General features: G+C 37.8%; 1 protein-coding gene across 1 annotated transcript; it reads left to right on the top strand.

Annotated features, from left to right (window-relative positions):
- The first annotated feature begins 510 nt into the window (after positions 1-510).
- LOC146663509 (integrin alpha-M-like) lies at positions 511-21,751 on the top strand. The gene is made up of 30 exons (XM_085416245.1): positions 511-626; positions 6,276-6,378; positions 6,557-6,660; positions 7,057-7,127; positions 7,343-7,457; positions 7,786-7,913; positions 8,011-8,156; positions 8,586-8,736; positions 9,546-9,696; positions 10,447-10,520; positions 10,691-10,811; positions 10,900-11,039; positions 11,132-11,278; positions 11,369-11,581; positions 11,675-11,808; positions 12,463-12,605; positions 12,708-12,862; positions 12,976-13,101; positions 14,137-14,210; positions 18,413-18,554; positions 18,643-18,741; positions 18,848-18,927; positions 19,012-19,098; positions 19,193-19,262; positions 20,099-20,197; positions 20,310-20,390; positions 20,511-20,621; positions 20,699-20,812; positions 20,891-21,001; positions 21,169-21,751. The coding sequence occupies exons 1-30, from the start codon at positions 590-592 to the stop codon at positions 21,265-21,267; spliced, it is 3,426 nt and encodes a 1,141-aa protein (XP_085272371.1). The 5' UTR covers positions 511-589; the 3' UTR covers positions 21,268-21,751.
- Positions 21,752-22,088: the final 337 nt, after the last annotated feature.

The raw sequence follows: 22,088 nt of genomic DNA, 5'->3' as shown, positions 1-22,088 counted from the left end.
TTCAGAGGAAGTCAGATGAAAAGGAGAAATGGACTTTTTATTTTTAGATTCTTTTTTTTCAAGAAGAAGGTTTTCTAAACCATGCTTTGGTGAGTTGGACAGACACTTCAATTTAAATGTTTTTTTACATTTTCACCACAGTACTATGAAAAGAAGTTGACACTGTAATCTCAATAAACATTTTTTTAACCAACACTTTTAGTTTCACATCAGCAAAGAGGAACAGATATGAGAGAGTTTTTATTTTGCTATTTCTTATTTTAAATAATATTCAAAATTACACTAATTTGATCTTGTTACCCTGAAACTAATAAACTTTCTAGTCTGTTTACTGTGAGTTTTATTATTATTTATTTGAAATTAAGAGGTTAATTCACATTAAACCATTCCACCACAGTGTGGTGTAGCATCAAACAGACAGTGCTGTCAGTGTTGCTCCTCCTACTTAAGAGTTCCTCTAAATGAACGTTTTACATTGGAGCAACTGTCTCATGATTTCTGCATGTTGGTTTCATCTCCTTCTCTGACACTATCAGCAGAAGTAATACTGAACTCATGTGTCATTTATGTTTTTCATGGGAGTAACACAATGAACTGGATAATTAGTGCTACACTATTCTCGTCAGGTAAGACAACTTTGTGCATTCTGAATTTGTCTTTTGTTCTCCAATTATAAGTTTATGCAAAAAGTGAAAATATGACTTTAGTGTTTGTACTAAATAAAGCACAGTGACATTTTTCAGTGAAAACACTATATATTTCTTCTGGTATTAAAAAGCAGGTACGACATATTAGAAGGGAAAAGATATCATTTAGAATTACATTGGCAATGGTCATGTCCTTACTTACATTTCATTACTGCTGAATCAAACTACGTACTGAACTCTACAATCAGCTTAGTTTGACTATAAAAATACCTTCAAAACTAAAATGTTTTGTTTTTCTGTTGTTGATGTTTACTGAGTGAAAAAAGTGTTTCCTAAATAGTCATACTGAAGAAAGTAACTTCTTCCTTATTTATCAAAAGCAAACAGTAGAACTGGACATGATTTCATGTGTTCATTTGACATATCTGAATGTTTTATTCAGTGCTACACAGAATTGGAAGCTTTTCATATAAGTGTCACATCATACTTTGATTTATGTTCTTATATCTTTATATTCTGTCACTGCATCCACCTTTGTTACTTTTGGCTACTGTTTATTTTATGACAGAATATAAATTAATCTGTGTAAATTAAGAAATGTTAATAATAAAAGAAAAAAAAAAAGAGCAAAGGCTGAGGGAAAAACACTGAGTCAAAAGTGTGGACACACCTTCTCATTTAATGGTTTTACTTTATATTAATGACTGTTTGCATTGTAGATTCTCAATGAAGTCATCAAAACTATGAATGAACACAAATGGAATTATGTGGTTAACAAAAAAGTGTGAAATAACTCAAAACATGTTTTATAGTTTAGATTGTTCAAAACAACCACACTTTGCGTTCATTACTGCTTTGCACACTCTTGGCATTCTCTTGATGAGCTTCATGAGGTCGTCACCTGAAATGGTTTTCCAACAGTCTTGAAAGAGTTCCCAGATATGCTGAGCACTTGTCGGTTCTTTTGCCTTCACTCTGCGGTCCATCTCATCCCAAACCATCTCGACTGGTTTTTAGGTTACTGTGGAGGCCAGGCTATCGGGTGGAGCACTCCATCACTCTTTTTGGTCGAATAGACATTATACAGCCTGGAGGTGTGTTTGGGGTCATTGACCTGTTGGGGAAAAAAAAAAAAAAAAAAAAATGATGATCCAACTAAATGCAAACCAAATGGGATGGCATGTTGCTGCAGGATGCTTTGGTAGCCATGCTAGTTCAATGTGCCTTCAATTTCGAATAAATCCCCAACAATATCACAGCAAAATATCCCCATACCATCAAACCTCCTCCTCCACACTTCATGGTGAGAACCATGCATGTAGAGACCATCCGTTTACCTTTTCTGTGTTGCACAAAGACACAGCAGATGAAACCAAAGATCGCAAATTTGGACTCTGACCAAAGCACAGATTTCCACATTCCTTGTGTTTCTTGGCTCAAACAACTCTCTTCTGCTTGTTGCTTTTCCTTAGTCGTGGTTTCTTAGCAGATATTTGACCATAAAGGCCTGATTCACACGGTCTCCTCTGAACAATTGATGTAGAGATGTTTCTGCTACTGGAACTCTGTGACATTTATCTGGGCTCTAATCTGATGTGCTGTTCACTTGCAATTTCTGAGGCTGGTGATTTGGATGTCTGTATCTGTAACAAATGGGGGCACTAAAGCGGTCGTGCCAGAATGTCGTGCTAAAAAGAAAGATTCTTTAAAATACAAGGGGGAGCAAGCAAGTCAGATACCACGGGCACAGAGATGAAGCAGGTCTGATCAGAAACAGTTTATTACTAGGCCAGGGAGCACAAATAAAAACACCCTTAAAATGTACGTAATTAAACGTTGTCAGTCTACTAAAACTAAATAAAACAATTCTAAAACCCATAAAACTACCATTTTCTACATTCACTAAAAACCCCCTGCTATAATTATGCCACATGTTCATTATGGGTCCATCAGCAGGCCAGGAATTCCTTCTTTAGAGCAGAGTCCACGCCAGCCTCGTCTTCGGCAGACAAGGAAGAGCCTCCCATCTTCTTGTCCTTCCACTGGCCCATCCCAGCCCAGCTTGCGTTCTGCACCCGAATCCATCATGTGATCACCGCCACAGCTCCCCTTGCGTCGGTGTCCTGTAAAATAACAAATAGGGGCCAGAACAATGGTCCCAGAAGCGGCCCTGGCTCATGGCCATGGCGACCCTCTCCCAACCCAGCTGCACCCAGTAAACAACAATAGAGACTACTCACAAATGGAGGCAGAGGTAAACCTCTGCCCTGCTGCCAACCACATGCGTTGTCTCCTACTGTTGCCGTTCCATGAGGTCAGGACTGGATCGCCGCGTCACGCTGGCCATCTAGCATTAACCTTCCAGTCTGGGGCCTCTCTCCTTCAGTGCTCATCTAGCCTGCTTTTAAAAGGTCTTTACACAGCTGATAGGCCACCTCTGGACACACCCATGCCTCAGCAGGTGGTCCCTATCAGCTAATTTGACTCATGTGTAGCCAGTCCACAGTGGATTTAAAAACTACGTTACATAAAACACTAAAAACCATGCAATAGAAACAAAATAAAACCATGCAAATAAAATGACACTCATAAATAAACACTAAAAATCAGAATAAAAACAATATACAAGATAAATATAAATTTCCACTGTGTGACATATCCTCAGCAGCAGAGGTGACTTGGGGACACCTTAAAAGTTTTAGCAATTTTCCAGATTGTCTGACCTTCAGTTCTTAAAGTAATGATGGACTGCCGCTTCTCTTTACTTAGCTCATTGGTTCTTGCAATAATATGAATTTTAACAGTTGTCAGATAGAGCTGTCAGCTCTGTGCTAACCTGACTTCTGCACAACACAACTGATGGTCCCAACCCCATTAAGCATGCAAGAAATTCAACAAGTGAACCCTGAAAAGGCACAGCTGTGAAGTAAAAACCATTTCAGGTGACTACATCATGAAGCTCATTAACCCTTGTGTGGTGTTCATATTTTTGTTACTCAGCCAGTGTTCATGGGTCTGGTGGACCCGCTAGAGTTTTGGCTTTCCAAATTAACACTATCAAACAATTTTATGTTAAATTACTCAACAGATGTTTACTTCATCCCAATTACAAACCATATGAACAGCAAACATGGTTAATTTTTTCCCTTTACCTTTGTTAGATCACATTTATGAATTAATGTGCTTCTCGTTTTTTTTTATTTTTTATAAAATGTTATAAAAAAATTAATCAGTTATAATTAAGTAGAGTGCGTGGAAAGACACAACACATTTACACGTGAAGCAATATGTTTCACAACTAAATGAGATCAGCTGCTCATCAATGGTGACATTAGGCCCAGGGTTGTAAAACAGGGGGAGGTGGTGCACACACTTATCCCACACTGTCCTGATGGCAGCTAGCTTGTCTCTCTGCCGTCGAGCTGGTCTGTCGTCTCGGTTATCAAAACGGATAATCCTGGAAATTTTGTGGAAGTTTTCCAGAGACATTGATGCATGGAAAGGTTCTTGCCGGTTTCTGCATCCCACAGGGATTCTGTGGATTCCCCTTTGGACCTGAAAACTCCTGCAAGGATAAGAACCCCAAAGTAGGCCTTTGGGGTTCTTAGATGAATTTGGTCCATCTCCTTCCACCTCTCTCCAAAAACACACCGTCCTTCTAGATTACTGCAATCCAGAATAATTTTCTGGATGGAATCTGGGATGAAAAGCTCAAATGAAGACTTGATGTCCTGCACATGAGTAACTGTCAGCCGTGTTGGCCCTGGCTTATCACAGTAACAGCTCTGCAGGGTGGCTCATTTCTTGGGCAAGAAGACCATTCAATTTCACCAGTTATTGACATCCATATACTTCACTTGCTGTCTGGTGGGCTTGTTCTGGTCCTGGAGCTGGCTGCAGATGGGGTACTCGTCTTCGTTTTGTTACTAAATGGTGCTCAACCTCATCCTCTTCTTCAAAGTCACTGTCAGACTCTGAATTTTCAGATATGTGAAATATTCTGAAACCTCTTTGTCAACATCATCATCCGAAGCCCCTCTCTCTTCCAAAATCATTTGGATGGCCCTCGCAGCAGATAATCTTTTGCCATCTTGATCAGTTGTGATAAAGAACCACACTGGCAAAGTCTTATTTATAGTATTATGCCCCTAATTTGCAGGAGGGACAGGGTATGAGAAAATAAAATTTGGATCCCTCAAGAAAGAGGGTAAAATGTGCGGGAATGTAAGAGCAGACGGTGTTGGTAGTTGAATTTTCAACAATGTGGCAACTTTGTGCGCGAGCAGGAGGGGAAGAAAACACTATCAGCAGCACCAGAAAGGAGGAGGACAGAGTGTGGGAACACAGGACCTGCACTTTCAACACTTTTATTAGACCTGGGTCCAGTGGACCCGAACACCTTGTATGTAATGTAAATGCGTGGGGGGAGGTACAGTATGAGGTCATTGAAAATTAGTTCGGATTTATGTTCTTCACAGAAAATAAGCCAAAGCCAATGAATTTCAGGTTGAAAAAATAATTAATTGTTAAATTTTTCTTTTGAGAAAAACTGAAAACGGGTCTCACAGACCCGAACACCATACAAGGGTTAAGGGAAGGCCAAGTGTTTGCAGCGCTGTCAACAAAGCAAAGAGTGGCTGCTTTCAGGAATCTAAAATATAAGACATATTTAGAGTTATATATTTTTTTCTTTGCTACATAATTCCATATGCCTTACTTACTGTATTTGATGTCTTCAGTATGTATATACAGTGTAGAAAGGACCAAAAAATAAAGACAAACCACTGAATGACAAGGTGTGTCCAGACTTTTGACTGGTAGTGTATATCACAAGTTTTTTTTCTTTATTCCTTTGAAAGCCACAAAAAACAAGTTGAGTCTGTCATGCTGATGAGGAAGAATATTAGATAACCTTATATTTCTGGAAACTAAGACATCATGAAGCTGTCATTGTTGAACAAGCAACAGTGCTACATGATGTCATACTGACTGTTCTTATCATGCCCAAAAAAGGAAGGCTTTGTTTTTTAACAAATATAAACAACAGGACAGTTTAGGTGTTCCGTTTTTTTAAACAAAGATTTTGTTATGTGTGGTTGTAGATTTTCACTATAGAATGATTATGTCAGAAAATACTTAACTACAGCGAAATTTAAATTAAAATTTTTATGGGGAAATTTGTTCTGAGCCACAGTGTGCAGAACTTTAAAATGTCTGGCTTTGGTGCGCTCTAGTGGTAACAACATAAACTTATGGTTATAAAAAAAGATAAAAATGAATGCAATGTCATGAAATTAATATATTGTTAGTGCTTATTTAGTGTTTATCGTTACTTGTTTTTAATATAGTTTGCTTCCAGTCTAAAAAGGGCCAACTGAGTGCTTTCCGGAAATGTAAAAATAAAGATCATTTTTTGAGTGATCATGACTGAGTCCAGTCTTTCTCTGTCACCAAAAGAATTCAAAAGAAAGGAATTTAATAGCAACTGATATATTATACATGTATACTCATATACTATTTACAGTTTCCTATGTGTGATAATAATTAGAGGCCTGTAACCACATTATCATCCTTTACAGTGGCTTTAAATAAAATTACTGATGTCCTTCTTAATTCTTTAATTCTCAGTGTTAAAAGCTGCAATTTGTTTCAATATTGATCCCGTGGCTTGGAAGACCCTGAGTGACTCTGCTGCTGGTTTTGGCTACCAGGTGGTGCAAAGACGATCAGAGTAAGTCCGGACATGCATAGTTATGTTGAAAGCGGGTTTACAGCTGCATGTTTAACATTACTGCTATTTCTTTTATTTATTTATTTACCATCTCTGTTGTGCTATATGGACATATGGAGTTAATTTAATTAGAGTTTGCTTTCTAGACTTACATGATTGACTGGATTTATTTTGTTAGTTTGCTCGTCAGTGCTCCACTGGAACAGCATTCACAAAATGGAAGAGGGAAAATATACAGCTGCAAAACCTCTTCCCAAAACTGCCAAAATATACAGTTTCAAGGTAGGTAACCATTCATTTCTAAATGTGCTAAAACTCGGATAGTATTTTGCCATAAAAATAGATATCCATAGATCCTGTCGCATACATTTGTTTAAATCAAATCACAGTTACAGTAGATTTCCATATTAGATATCTTAGTATGTAACGTTCAGCCTTAAAAATGAAATAAACTTTCCAACTGATGATAAAAACAAGAAAAAATTTCTTAAATTTTGACAATAGTGACGAAGAAAAGTAAAACTGAGTTTTGTTTTGCATTCCTTCATTTTGAAAATATTTATCATGCCAAATCATGAATTGTGGCACTTTGTAGTTCTCAATTTGAATATTGTTTTCTTCCTTACACAAAGTGTATTTTAGGAGTGTTTTAACACATTTGTAATGCTTTCAATACAGCACCAGAGTTTGCAGTCAACATGTCGCTTGGTTTGACAATGAAAAGTGATCCGACAGCACAAAACACTGTGGTGAGTTACTTAACTGCAGACATTGCCAGTGATTGTATCTCTCTATATCTATCCCTATATCTGTATATTTCTCTGTCTCTCCCTCTCTTCTTTAAATAGACTAAAAGTCAGCAGATTTTAAAGATTTGTGTCGGAATTTCTAATTAATAATTGTTTAAGTGACAAAAAATACTCAACCTGCTGAATTATGGCATCTTGGCTTTGTCTCCTCTCAGGTGTGTGGTCCAACCATTCCGAAGGACTGCAGAAGTATCACCATGTACAACGGTGTGTGCTTTCAGATGGAAAGTTTCAAAAGGATCAGACCACCCTTACCTTCTTCTCCTCCAGGTAACAGTAAATGGTCTTTGCCTCTCTGTCTCTGTCTCTCTCTCTCTTAAACAAACACACACACACACACACACACACACACACACACACACACACACACACACACACACACACACACACACACACACACACACACACACACACCATGTATATCATTACTCCTGGTGCCTGATTACATTTAGTGATGCCCTCTAAAATGTTCTAAGGGGACACTTTAAAGGGACTATGTTTAAATGTGTGGTATTCACTGACCCTTTACCAAGGGTCAGTGAATACATGCAAGGTATGAGTTTAAAAAAATATAATTCTGAATCCATCTCTTTGACAGAGTGTAGAACACAAGCAGACATTGCCTTTCTGTTGGATGGTTCAGGCAGTGTAGATAATGCTGATTTTCAAACAATGAAGAAATTTGTGAAAGATCTAATCGAATCATTTCTCTTAAGTGACACACAGGTGAGCAGCTGCTGTCCCTCTGTCAGTAAAATCATGGCAAAGACATAAAATAGCTACATTTTTATTTCTATTAAGTATTTTTTTCTCTCTTTTTCAGTTTTCTGTTTCCCAGTTCTCTACTTCACCGCAGGTTCACTTTTACTTTAAGAAACTTTCCTCATCTGGATCAGTGGAGACTGACATCAATGACATCAGTCAACAGGGAGGAACTACTTACACAGCCAAGGCCATCAGACATGTTGTGTAAATAATGCAGTTATAATAGTGAAGAAGTGCAGATACATTATTGTCCAGTTGATTTTTTTCCATAAATCTGATCACATTAAGTACTGTGTGGACTGTATGACTGAGGGAAGCCTTTTAAAAGACACACTGTACACAAACTTGTGCTTCAGAGTGTCATCTTCTACTGAGAAGATGATATGGCCCCAACTGGCTAAATTCAAATATTTGCTGAGTTTAATTTGAAAAAACAAACAAAAAAACTCAAACAAGCAAACAAGCAAACAAACAAACTTGTATAATGTTGATTTGTACAAAAGTTTAAAATATTTCCAAAGAGAATGACATGCAGAAATAATAATAATAATGCGGTTTACCTGATTGTGTATAATTTACAAGATCAACTGTAAAACGATATTTTGAAATGAGATTTGTTTTTTTATTTGACAGGAACAATGTTTTCACACCACAAAGAGGTTCCAGACAAAATGTCAAGAAGGTCTTGATAGTAATTACTGATGGACAATCTCATGATCGGATTTATCTGGGAGGTGCAGCACAGCTAGCAGAGAGTAAAAACATTGTTCGATTTGCTATTGGGGTAAGTACTTCCATTATTTAAACCTGCAGTATGTTGACTTTTAGAGTAATAATGAGTTTTATTCAGTTGTCACACTACAGTCACATTATGCTGCACTATAGGGAGAAAAGTCCTGAACCACTCACTCACTACAGCTCCTTAAGTTGCTTGGCCGTAGAAACCAATGTTATGAAATTCCTGTCGCACAGTTTTTGTCTAAATGTTTCCACTTTGGAATAATACCACTTAAAGTCAATCATGAAATATACAGGCAGACCAAATAAAATTTGGTGACTTGTTGCAGCAGTGCGATCATATTACAGTACTACACTTAAATTCAGTGAGCTCTTTAGAATGACTCACTCATTCACAAATATTTGTAAATTCAGACTGCATGGCTAAGGGATTGAATGTTTTTTTGCCTGTAGTGATATGACCGAAAACACCCGAATTCAAAGATTAGGAGTTTTGGTTACATGCTGGCCACACATTTGTATATGCACCATATAATGTACATGTAGTGCATTTATTTAAATCAAAGCCAAACTCACTGACCATGTAAAATTTAAATGAAGTCTCTTAAATGAAAAGGCTGAATTACTAATGGAAACATGAGATATGTGTGTAATACAAATACAGCTAGTAGAGGAAAAAATATGTGTACAAACTATTTTACAGCATGACATAAATGTTATCATGGATTTAGGTTCTATTCAGTGTTAGAGAGTTTAAAACCTGTTTGTAAATCAAGTGAAGTTTAACGAATGTATTTTAATAAAGTGAGCAAAAAATTTTTGTAGTATGAGGACTCAAAAATATTTGTCAACAAGGTGGGGAATGCATTTGCTAACCCTGATGCCAGAAGAGAACTGGACACCATTGCATCATCTCCCTCAAACAAACACGTCTTTCAAGTGGAGAACTTCGACGCACTTGAAGTAATAAGACAGAATCTGCAGGACAAAATTTTCTCAATCGAAGGTACAAACATAAATTTATTGTTACAACTTTGTTAAAATTCCTGTAAATGTTTCAAAAATTAAAATGATTGCAGTGTAATAAATGCTACTTTCAGCCGCTCACTTTTTCACAAGGGATTTTTTTCACATTCATTATGAGGATCTGTGTCCTTCTGGAATTGAAGCAGTTAACTTTCATTTGTTGTGTAAAATGCTACAATAAGAAGCAACTAAAATTAGTACATTGTATTAACTTTATTGTACTGTATTCAGTAAAGTCACATGTAAAAGCAAATGTAACTTTACATTTTGTAAAATGAGCAATAAATGCTCAGTAGTTTTAAAATAAACTGTAAAAAATAATTGTAACCTCCTAAGACCCGAACTCTTCCACGACATGCATTTTTAATTTCTCTTTGATATTTGGGCTGATTGGGGCCCGATGAATGCAAAAACAAAGGATTGCCAGATTTTTTTTTTTTTAACCTTATTTTTGTTTTTAAGAAAAATAAGAGCCACATATGAGGATATTTGTTTAAAATTTTGATAGAACAGTAGCAGTATAATGTCCTCGTCAGTGGATATCAGGCCCATGTAGAGCAAAATTGAGCATTTTGGTCTAAATAACCCAAAATGTGATGTCCACATATGTGGACGCCAGGTCCTAAGAGGTTAAATAATTACTTGAAGCATACTAAAAAAGATTAATCTTCAAATTGAATTTGACTCATCGTGTCTCTCTTTTACCTTCTCATTTATTTTTCTGTTACAGGATCTCAAAGCAGTGGAGAGTCACTGGAAATGGAAATGTCTCAAGAGGGATTCAGTGCAGTTTATGTGCCCGAGGTAATTAAAACTACCTGAAACTCACCAGACAGTCTAGTCATAGAAAGAAAGATTCACATGTGCCTTTGTGGCAGTTTTTAAGTTCTAATGGCAAATACAGGTTAAACACAGTCCAGATTTTAAATGTAAAATAAATTGTCTATAAAATGTATTTTCTTTCTACACTGTAGGGAATTCAGATGTCTATTGTTGGTGCAAACCAGTGGAAGGGTGGCTACGTGCAATACACAACAGGAGGCCAGAAGGTGAAAACATATGAGGATGTGTCTTTGGAGCCTGACAGCTATCTTGGTAAGAATAGTTTGCAAAACAGACATAATTTAAAAGGATTAATCAGGAATCTTAATCTGCCTTCTCCTTTTGAAAACCAAAATTCTAGGTTACTCCATGGCGATTGCTAAATCCTGGCATGGCTCTCTGACAGTTGTTGGTGCTCCAAGATATAAACACAGAGGAGCTGTGTTTGCTGTTAACAGAGAAAACTTGAAAAACCAAAAGATTGAGCCATTGGCATCACAGGTATGCATTTGTATTAAGACAGATATGAATTAAATTATAATTTCCATAGAAATGATCTCAGATACAAAAATAATAATATCTTCCTTACACAGTATCAGACTGGTGCATATTTCGGGGCAGAGGTGTGTACCATGGACATAAATAATGATGACATCACTGATCTGATCTTCATATCAGCCCCAATGTACATGGAGCCTGATAGAGAGGGAAGAGTTTATGTTTGCACATTAACTGGTTTGGTAAATCAGTTTTATTTACTGCAGTTAAATTAATCGGTTTATTTGTCAACTTTCTTAATGTTTATAAAATATTAACTCTCTTCCTTTCAGTTTGTGGAGTGTAATTTTGATGATCCGTTAGTACTAAGAGGACGTGCAGCTGTCAAAGGAAGGTTCGGCTCTTCTCTTGCTGTGCTGCCTGATCTAAACTCAGATGGATTCAGGGATTTGGCAGTTGGAGCACCTTTGGAGAATAATGGTGAAGGCAGCATCTACATATTTAATGGCGAAGGAAGAGGAAGAATCAGTCCTACTTACTCACAGGTACACAACATCAAAGTACTCACAAAGATGTCTAAACTCATCTATCAAGTAAAGTCAATATTTTACGAAATCTGATTAATTAAATTATTTCAGAGAATTACTGGCTCTGAGGTCCAGTCAGGACTGAAGTTCTTTGGCCTGACAATCAGTCAGTCGTCTTTTGACCAGAGTGGTGATAAACTGCCTGACTTAGCGGTGGGCTCAAAGGGTAGAGTTGCCTTACTGAGGTAAGTCCAGGTAATGGTCAAATATTTAGGTACATTCTAAAGTTCATTATTATAAGAATGGCACATTTACAAATATATTTTATTAAAAGCTTTAATGATTTATGTTAAATTATTACACAAATCATTAACAATAATTTACAGCATTTCTGTTTTTTGGGGTTTGGGGTATGATTTAGATCTACTTCAATTTTTATTAAGTTTTTAGTTCCTGACTTTCTAGTGCGCCCCAGTGTTTCCCTTTATACTCAAACTTCCCTCTGTGAATTATTTGTTTATTATTTTCAGTTGTGTTTTGTTTCATTGTTTCCAATCTCCATCATTATCTGATGTTTTATACTGTCTGAGTCTCCCTCTGTTCCTTGTTGCATATTCCCTCTAAATAAGTCCTGTGATTTCTGGTTTGAATCCCTTGCTTTTTTTTGCTTTTTTTTTGAAAGTATTCAGCATTAAAGCTGCCTTTTCAGTTTAGATATCATTCCTCAGGTCCATATTTTCCCTTTCACACAGCTTAACCCAGACAATTAGATAAAATCAAAAGTTCTCTTTCCCAAAGGAAATTCTCCCCTTTAACAGGAAGAAACCTCTGTCTGAACACGGCTCAGGCAGGGGCAGCCATCTGCCATGTCCTTCACACGTGTTCTTTTTACTTTCCAGATCAAAACCCATAGCAATGGTGAGAGCTGAGGTATCGTTTAGCCCAAACAAAATCCCTACACAGAATGTAGACTGCTCAAAACCATTAGAGAATACAGCAGAAATCTGCTTTACTATGAGCAGAGTGTCTACAGTCGACACAGGTTAATCATCCTTCTCTCTTTTTCTCAATCACTGCATATCATTTTATTTTTATTGTATTTAAACTTGCAACATTAAAATCAAATTCTATTTCTCTATTTTAGCTCGAGCAAGGATTGATTACACTTTAACACTGGATGCCACTCGCAAGCCTCCAAACAACCGAGCTTACACCAGTGGGAAACAACGAGAGCAGTCTGGATCAGTTACTGTTGACTTAGGAATAAAAAAATGTTCACCTGTAAAATTCGTCATTGAGGTAAGATCTAATAGCAATCTTAAAATCCTTCAAAGTCATTAAACTTAAGATTTTGTTTAATTAATTTTACTTTTAAGACTCCTCCAACATTGAATCTAAACCTCTTCTTGCAGGCTTGCCCCGAAGACGCTCTCAACCAACTTTCCAATGAGCTCAAATTCACGTTTAATGGTTTGCCCTCAAACACCAACCTCAGACCAAGTCTTGCCCCGCAGGCCCAAACAACAACCATTCATCCTGTAAGTAAACCTTTAAAAACCCTATTAGCTGACCAACTGAGGCTAGTCTTTATGAAGTTATGAGAAACTTTTAGGTTTGCCCTTAACTTTACTGAATCAATTTTATTGTAGGCATGCAACTGACTGATACTTCTTTGAGCGACTTCTGCGCAAGTACTTGAAGTAAATGAGTCATCATTAATGCAGTGACGGCATGTTTTAAGCTGAGCCCATGAAGGCCTTCTGCCTGTTCAGAAATAAATATCAAATAGAAAAAAAAATGTGTTTTTAAGTCACACATATGACCTTCCTCTTAGTATTTATGTATGAATACAAAGCTGACAGCAAAAAGCAAATATGAAACCCTGCAAAAAGAGACTTTCAAGCTATCGCCACGGTGATTCTACTTTAGAAACATGAACAGGTAGAAGCAGGGGATACAGCCTGACACCTTATCAGTTTGTTACATGTTGAACTTCAGGGTCTTGCTGCTGACCTGAGGTCGACATTCACTCAGCTAACATAACCCTGAGTACTTGTATCAGCATGTTGTCTGTGCAGGTGATTGCAAAGAGCTGAAGTTGTGTTAGCAGCATAATGCAGTTGTTTCTGTCCATGATGCATTTTACACTTTACCATCATGCTCTCATTCTTTATAAATAAAAATTAAAATAAAAATCCTTCTTTTGGTTCATAAAACTCTAGAACAACTGCTTCCCCAGTCTCTCAAAAAACCTCACATCAGATCAAGTGCAGCTTTTTGAACTGTTCCCACAATTAGATTAGAAGTGTGCTAAAGGGTTTCTGTTACTGTGGCTTTGTGTTTACATTCAAAACAGACTCAAAGTCCTTTTAATTTGTGCAGGGTTGCAGTTATTAACTGTGTTTTTTGTGTGTATATATTAACTTCTATTTTCTGTCTTTGTAAAGTTTTATTTTGTTGATTTTATTGCCTGTAGACCTACATGTGGTAGCACATTGGATCACCATAAAACCACTTATTTAGTCTTTAAATAATTTATAATGTGTACTTTTCCATCATGCTCTCTTCCACAGTTAGGGTTTGAGATCAACTGCGGCACTGATAACAAATGCGTTGATAACCTGAAAGTGGATTTCAACTTCACCAGGTGAGGCACAGTTACAGTGGGATGCAAAAGTTTGGGCAACCCTGTTAATAGTCATTATTTTCCTGTATAAATCGTTGGTTGTTACAATAAAAATGTCAGTTAAATATATCACACAGTGATATTTGAGAAGTGAAATGAAGTTTATTGGATTTACAGAAAGTGTGCAATAATTGTTTAAACAAAATCAGGCAGCTGCATAAATTTGGGCACCACAAAAAAAGAAATGAAATCAATATTTAGTAGATCCGCCTCTTGCAGAAATTACAGCCTCTAAACGCTTCGTGTAGGTTCCAATGAGAGTCTGGATTGTGGTTGAAGGTACAGTGGGGCAAAAAGTATTTAGTCAGCCACCGATTGTGCAAGTTCCCCCACCTAAAATGATGACAGAGGTCAGTAATTTGCACCAGAGGTACACTTCAACTGTGAGAGACAGAATGTGAAAAAAAAATCCATGAATCCACATGGTAGGATTTGTAAAGAATTTATTCGTAAATCAGGGTGGAAAATAAGTATTTGGTCAATAACAAAAATACAACTCAATACTTTGTAACATAACCTTTGTTGGCAATAACAGAGGTCAAACGTTTACTATAGGTCTTTACCAGGTTTGCACACACAGTAGCTGGTATTTTGGCCCATTCCTCCATGCAGATCTTCTCGAGAGCAGTGATGTTTTGGGGCTGTCGCCGAGCAACACGGACTTTCAACTCCCGCCACAGATTTTCTATGGGGTTGAGGTCTGGAGACTGGCTAGGCCACTCCAGGACTTTCAAATGCTTCTTACGGAGCCACTCCTTTGTTGCCCGGGCGGTGTGTTTTGGATCATTGTCATGTTGGAAGACCCAGCCTCGTTTCATCTTCAAAGTTCTCACTGATGGAAGGAGGTTTTGGCTCAAAATCTCACGATGCATGGCCCCATTCATTCTGTCCTTAACACGGATCAGTCGTCCTGTCCCCTTGGCAGAAAAACAGCCCCATAGCATGATGTTTCCACCCCCATGCTTCACAGTAGGTATGGTGTTCTTGGGATGTAACTCAGTATTCTTCTTCCTCCAAACACGACGAGTTGAGTTTATACCAAAAAGTTCTACTTTGGTTTCATCTGACCACATGACATTCTCCCAATCCTCTGCTGTATCATCCATGTGCTCTCTGGCAAACTTCAGACGGACCTGGACATGCACTGGCTTCAGCAGCGGAACACGTCTGGCACTGCGGGATTTGATTCCCTGCCGTTGTAGTGTGTTACTGATGGTGACCTTTGTTACTTTGGTCCCAGCTCTCTGCAGGTCATTCACCAGGTCCCCCCGTGTGGTTCTGGGATCTTTGCTCACCGTTCTCATGATCATTTTGACCCCGCAGGATGAGATCTTGCGTGGAGCCCCAGATCGAGGGAGATTATCAGTGGTCGTGTATGTCTTCCATTTTCTGATGATTGCTCCCACAGTTGATTTTTTCACACCAAGCTGCTTGCCTATTGTAGATTCACTCTTCCCAGTCTGGTGCAGGTCTACAATACTTTTCCTGGTGTCCTTCGAAAGCTCTTTGGTCTTGGCCATGGCGGAGTTTGGAGTCTGACTGTTTGAGGCTGTGGACAGGTGTCTTTTATACAGATGATGAGTTCAAACAGGTGCCATTCATACAGGTAACGAGTGGGGGACAGAAAAGCTTCTTACAGAAGACGTTACAGGTCTGTGAGAGCCAGAGATTTTCCTTGTTTGAGGTGACCAAATACTTATTTTCCACCCTAATTTACGAATAAATTCTTTACAAATCCTACCATGTGAATTCATGGATTTTTTCTTCACATTCTGTCTCTCACAGTTGAAGTGTACCTCTGGTGCAAATTACTGACCTCTGTCATCATTTTAAGTGGGGGAACTTGCACAATCGGTGGCTGACTAAATACTTTTTTGCCCCACTGTATTTTGGACCATTCCTCTTTACAAAACATCTCTAGTTCATTCAGGTTTGATGGCTTCCAGGCATGGACAGCTCTCTTTAACTCACACCACAGATTTTCAATAATATTCAGGTCTGGGGACTGAGATGGCCGTTCCAGAACGATGTACTTGTTCCTCTGCATGAATGCCTTAGTGGATTTTGAGCAGTGTTTCAGGTCGTTGTCTTGTTGAAAGATCCAGCCCCGGCGCCGCTTCAGCTTTGTCACTGATTCCTGGACATTGGTCTCCAGAATCTGCTGATACTGAGTAGAATCCATGTGTCCCTCAACTTTGACAAGATTCCCAGTCCCTGCACTGGCCACAGAGCCCCACAGCATGATGGAACCACCACCATATTTTACTGTAGGTAGCAGGTGTTTTTCTTGGGATGCTGTGTTCTTTTTCCTCCATGTATAATGCCCCTTGTTATGCCCAAATAGCTCAATTTTAGTGTCATCAGTCCACAGCACCTTATTCCAGAATGAAGCTGGCTTGTCCAACTGTGCTTTAGCAAACCTCAAGCGGCTCTGTTTGTGCTGTGGGCAGAGAAAAGGCTTCCTCTGCATCACTCTCGCATACAGCATCTCCTTGTGTAAAGTGTGCCGAATGCTTGAACGATGCACAGTGACTCCATCTGCTGCAAGATGATGTTGTAGGTCTTTGGTGCTGGTCTGTGGGTTGACTCTGACTGTTCTCACCATTCGTCGCTTCTGTCTACCTTAGATTTTTCTTGGTCTGCCACTTCGAGCCTTAACTTGAACTGAGCCTGTGGTCTTCAATTTTCTCAATATGTTCCTAACTGTGGAAACCGACAGCTTAAATCTCTGAGACAACTTTCTGTGTCCTTCCCCTAAACCATGATGGTGAACAATCTTTGTCTTCAGGTCATTTGAGAGTTGTTTTGAGACCCCCATGTTGCTACTCTTCAGAGAAAATTAAAAGAGGAGGGAAACTTACAATTGACCCCCTTAAATACTCTTTCTCCTTATTGGATTCACCTGTGTATGTAGGTCAGGGGTCACTGAGCTTACCGAGGCAAGTTGAGTTCCAATAATTAGTTCTAAAGGTTTTGGAATCAATAAAGTGAAAACAGTGCACAAATTTATGCACCTGCCTGATTTTGTTTAAACAAATATTGCACACTTTCTGTAAATCCAATAAACTTCATTTCATTTCTCAAATATCACTGTTTGTCTCCTATATGATATATTTAACTGACATTTTTTATTGTAACAACCAACGATTTATACAGGAAAATAATGACTATTATCAAGGTTGCCCAAACTTTTGCATCCCACTGTACAAAACTTAAGCTTTGCTTGTGCGTCTTGTTTTCTTCAAATGTGTTGTTATTTGCAAGTTGTACTTAATGTCACTTAACTTGTCCTTATACAACCATTATTAATATTTTTGAAACTGATGACACTGTTGTTTTTGTGCTACCCATATGGAAAAGAAATAGAAAAAACTTATAAAAGACTTGCATAAGATGTGGCCTACTTCATATAGTGCATCATATAAGGCTTATATGATTTACTAATGAAAGTGGCCACTTTCTCATTACTTTCATATATTGTTTTAGTAAGTATCCAAAACATACAAGTTTCATTTATATGATTTTTCAAGGGATCTTATATCTGTTTTCACTCTTGTATTCTTTTCATACAAGTTTCACACAAGACAGATACAAATTTATAAGATTTATATATATCTTTTCCATATGGGGTGGATTCGGGAGGACGGACAGCAATAAGGCGGTCACTGAGGATGTATATAAATCTTATACAATTTGTATCTGTCTTGTGTGAAACTTGTATGAAAAGCATACAAGAGTGAAAACAGATATAAGATCCCTGGAATAATTATATAAATGAAACTTGTATGTTTTGGATACTTACTAAAACAATATATGAAAGTGTCCACTTTCATGAGTAAATCATATAAGCCTTTTATGATTCACTATATGAAGTAGGCCACATCTGATGAAAGTCTTTTATAAGTTTTTTTCTATTTCTTTTCCATATGGGGAACCAGCAAGTATTAGAATGTTAACTCACTAAGAAGTTACGAATGGTTTTTTTTTTTTTTTCACTTTTAGCATCAGTATCTTAGCAAAGCAATTTACCTTACTGTTTGAGCTGGAAAATAACATGGTTTATCAAAGCTCAAAGTGCATTACATTTGGAATACTGTGACATTAGTATGCTTCTAGTCTTGTCTTGTTTTGCCTTGTTCTCATCGGGCTTTGTACTCTGTCAGATCCTCAGAGGTTAAAGTGGGTATTGAAGAGCTTTTGAATGTCACAGTCACAGTGGAGAACAGAGGAGAAAACTCCTACAACAGCCGTGTTATTCTCACGTACCCAGCTGGACTCTCCTACAGGAAGTTCACGGGTCAGCAGGTAAGGCATCAGGATCTAGTCTGTTTTAGTTCATCACTGATCTGCTGCTCTCCCAATCCATTCAGCAGTCATTTTATTCCTAATAAAGGGACGGATTGAGTGCAACTCCTTGGACAGTGAAGATGGTTTGTCACAAGGAAGGACAGACTGCACTATTGACAAGCCAATTTTCAAGAGCAAAACTGGGGTTTGTTTCTTTTTTTTTATTGTATTTGTACAGAACATCTTTCTTTTGTGACTTTTGCACAATTTAAAGACAAAGGGAAGTCACTCATTTCTCTCATTCATTTAAGGCTTCCTTAATTGTCTCCTATGGGATTGAAACCAATAGTCAACTTGAGAGGAAGATCTTTGTCACTGCAAATGCCACCAGGTACTGTTGCTTTGGTATAGATACTCTTAATTTATGCAACAGCACCACAGATACAGAACAGATTTTTTTTCTTTTCTCTTTCAGTGGAAATCAGGAGCATGCCCCTACAAGTGAACTCTACAAAAAGAAATCGATTGATGTAAAATACAGCATTTTTATGACATTTGAAAGGTGTGTGTTGTTATGTTTGTAACAAAAGAAATCACACAGTAACAAATGTTCTATTACATAATGTATATTTAAACCTCAAATTATGTCTGTTTAGCTCACTCAGCTATAACAATTTCACATTTGGGAAGAACGATTTGAAGAAACCAGTCCAAAAGTCAGTTAAGGTAAAATATAACTTCTATCTGTCTGTGAAGGTTCTCAGTCATCCAGGTCATCGTAGTCTAAGGAGCTTGCAAAGAAAAGCGTCTGGACTTCTTTGAGTTGCTTGAAGACATTTCACCTCTCATCCGAGAAGCTTCTTCAGTTCTAAGGTCAAATGGTGGAGAGTCCCAGATTTAAACCCAGTGGGAGTTTCCCCCCACAGAGGGACAAAGGACCCCCTGATGATCCTCTACCTAATCACATGAGCCAAGGTGTGAAAGCGGGTGTGGGTCACAATCAGCCAGGGTTTCAGGTGAGCTCATTGTGAAACCTGGCCCCACCTTATCATGTGATTTCCTGAGGTCAGATGGCCCAGGATGTGAGTGGGCGTTAAGGCGTCTGGGAAGGGATCTCAAAACTGGATTATAGATGGCAGACAGTTGGTGTCGTAAACCCCCGTGTCACTTATTGTAGCCAACCTTTACATGGAGGAAGTGAAAAGCAAGGCTTTTGGCTCTTTTAAAGGGAGAGTACCCAGTACCAGCTTTCACACCTTGGCTCATGTGATTAGGTAGAGGATCATCAGGGGTCATTTGTCCCTCTTTGGGGGGAAACTCCCACTGGGTTTAAATCTGGGACTCTCCACCATTTGACCTTAGAACTGAAGAAGCTTCTTCAGTTCGGTTCAGAACTGAAGAAGCTTCTCGGATGAGAGGTGAAACGTCTTCAAGCAACTCAAAGAAGTCCAGATGCTTTTCTTTCCAAGCTCCTTAGACTATAACTTCTATCCTCTTTAAAAGTTTATTGTATGATTTAGACCTAACTCTAATTCATTTGGTCCTTTTCTTCATTCATTTAGGTCACAAATGATATCAGAGCGCTTAATTTCACTGTGGTGATCAGGGTTCCAGTGAGGCTTGGTGAAAAAGACATTTGGGTGGATTTGAGCAATCTACAGGTAATATTTATGTAATATATGTTTTAGCTGCTGAAACTACAAATAACTTTATTGTGGATGGATGCATATGGTAAAATTAAGACCAATAAAACTTAAATCAAACATATGTCAGATTCCAGACTGTCAGAAAGGAGATGACGAAGAACCAAGTGTCAGAGATTTTGTTACAAAGATACAAAAGGATAAAGTGGTGGTAAGTATGCATCTGCACTTTACCTGTTCAAATTTAACCTGATTGTAGATTTAAACAAACAAACAAAAATCACATTACACTGGCTCACAGCTTGTGTTGCATCTTCTCTTTAAATCACAGGACTGCTCTGTAGCCACATGCAGAGTGTTCAAGTGCAACACGTTCCTGGAAAGACTGCAGAGTACGACGTACAAAATCTCTGCCAACATTAGTTCACGATGGATACAGCAGGTAACTGGAGGGATTTTGGGGTTAAATGAAAGATTTTTTTTTTTGTTACAACTGTTAAGCTTTACATTTTTTCTTAGATTGGACTTCAATCTGCTAAATACCTTTTGACCAGCACAGCCAGTCTGGAGTACGACAAAACCCAGTACATCTACTTTTCAACAGGGTCTGACAACAGTCCTCCTGTTCGCAAGGTGTGTACACATTATTTTCTCTCATTTTACTTATTAAGAGTTTCATTGGTATCAACATCCTGTCACTTCATCTCTCAGATTGAGGCAGAGGTAGAAGTTTACCCTGAGCCAGATTTCACCAAAGAGATCGTTGGAGGATGTCTGGGAGGGTTGGCTTTTCTGGCCTTACTCACAGCTGGCCTGTATAAGGTGAAAGACTCCTCTTACACTTTTTCAACTAATCAGTTATAAAGGTTTTAGAGAACATATCCTGTTGAAAATAGTTTAAAGGTTATTATATTTACTCATATACCTTGATTATTTTCATTCATTTTTAATGCATGATTGTTACATTTTGGCTTTCTTTGCACTCCTAGGCTGGATTCTTCAAGAGCAAATACAAACAGATGATAAATGAAAATGCTGCAGATGGTCCGAGTCCTGGGACTGATGCAGGCGCAACCCTACCAGAGTAAAAAAGATCACATATGTAGTTGTACATTTAATTTATATGAAATCTATAGATCCTCTGGATAGTTTTAGGAGTGAACATTGTAGGTACAAATGTCCATTCTACTACATTTGATTGATCGAATAAAAACAGCTTGCTGTGTCTAATATCACTCATACAGTTTCCTCACTTGTGGTCAAGACATTGAAAACAGGGTCACAATACTGTATTTTGTGAGGAATCCTTCTGCTCACCTTTCAATTTAAATTACTGCAAACATTGTACAGTGAAACTAATTGTCATGCCATCATGTACTGTAAAACTTTTCAAATTCAATAGATATAGTTAAAAAACACTTTGCTTGCTTTAAAAAACTGAACTTGTGAAATGTGACTTGCTTTGTTGAGAAATAATGGACAGGGTATGCAATGTTTTAGCTCTGTGATGTGACTTTGCATAAAAAGTATTTCTCATACGACAGTGTTTGTCATTTGCAATATGTAAAAAAAAAATTGTTTTTGGTTTCATATGATGAAGTTATAATTAGAAAGATAACAGCAGTTTATCATAAGTTTATTAAAAAAATCATTTTTATACAACATATTGTCATGTTGTCTTTGATGCATGGTCAATCATCCAGATAAGAAAATACTTGTAGACATGACAACACGGGCTTGATAACATGAAACACACAGACAAGAAATACAAGTCATACTGACACAGAGAACAAGAGCAGACTCACACAAAGGGACATAGATGAAAACCTAAACCAGAATAGCACTCAGCTATATCCTAACTGATAATACTGACACAAGACTAACATATTTTCAATATAATATAAGAAAT

The sequence above is a fragment of the Rhamphochromis longiceps genome, linkage group LG8, assembly GCF_057381845.1.
Source record: "Rhamphochromis longiceps isolate RC_006_pf linkage group LG8, R_longiceps_female_GT1.1, whole genome shotgun sequence".
NCBI classification, from domain to species: Eukaryota; Metazoa; Chordata; class Actinopteri; order Cichliformes; family Cichlidae; genus Rhamphochromis; species Rhamphochromis longiceps.
This window is presented reverse-complemented; position numbering and strand designations above follow the sequence as displayed.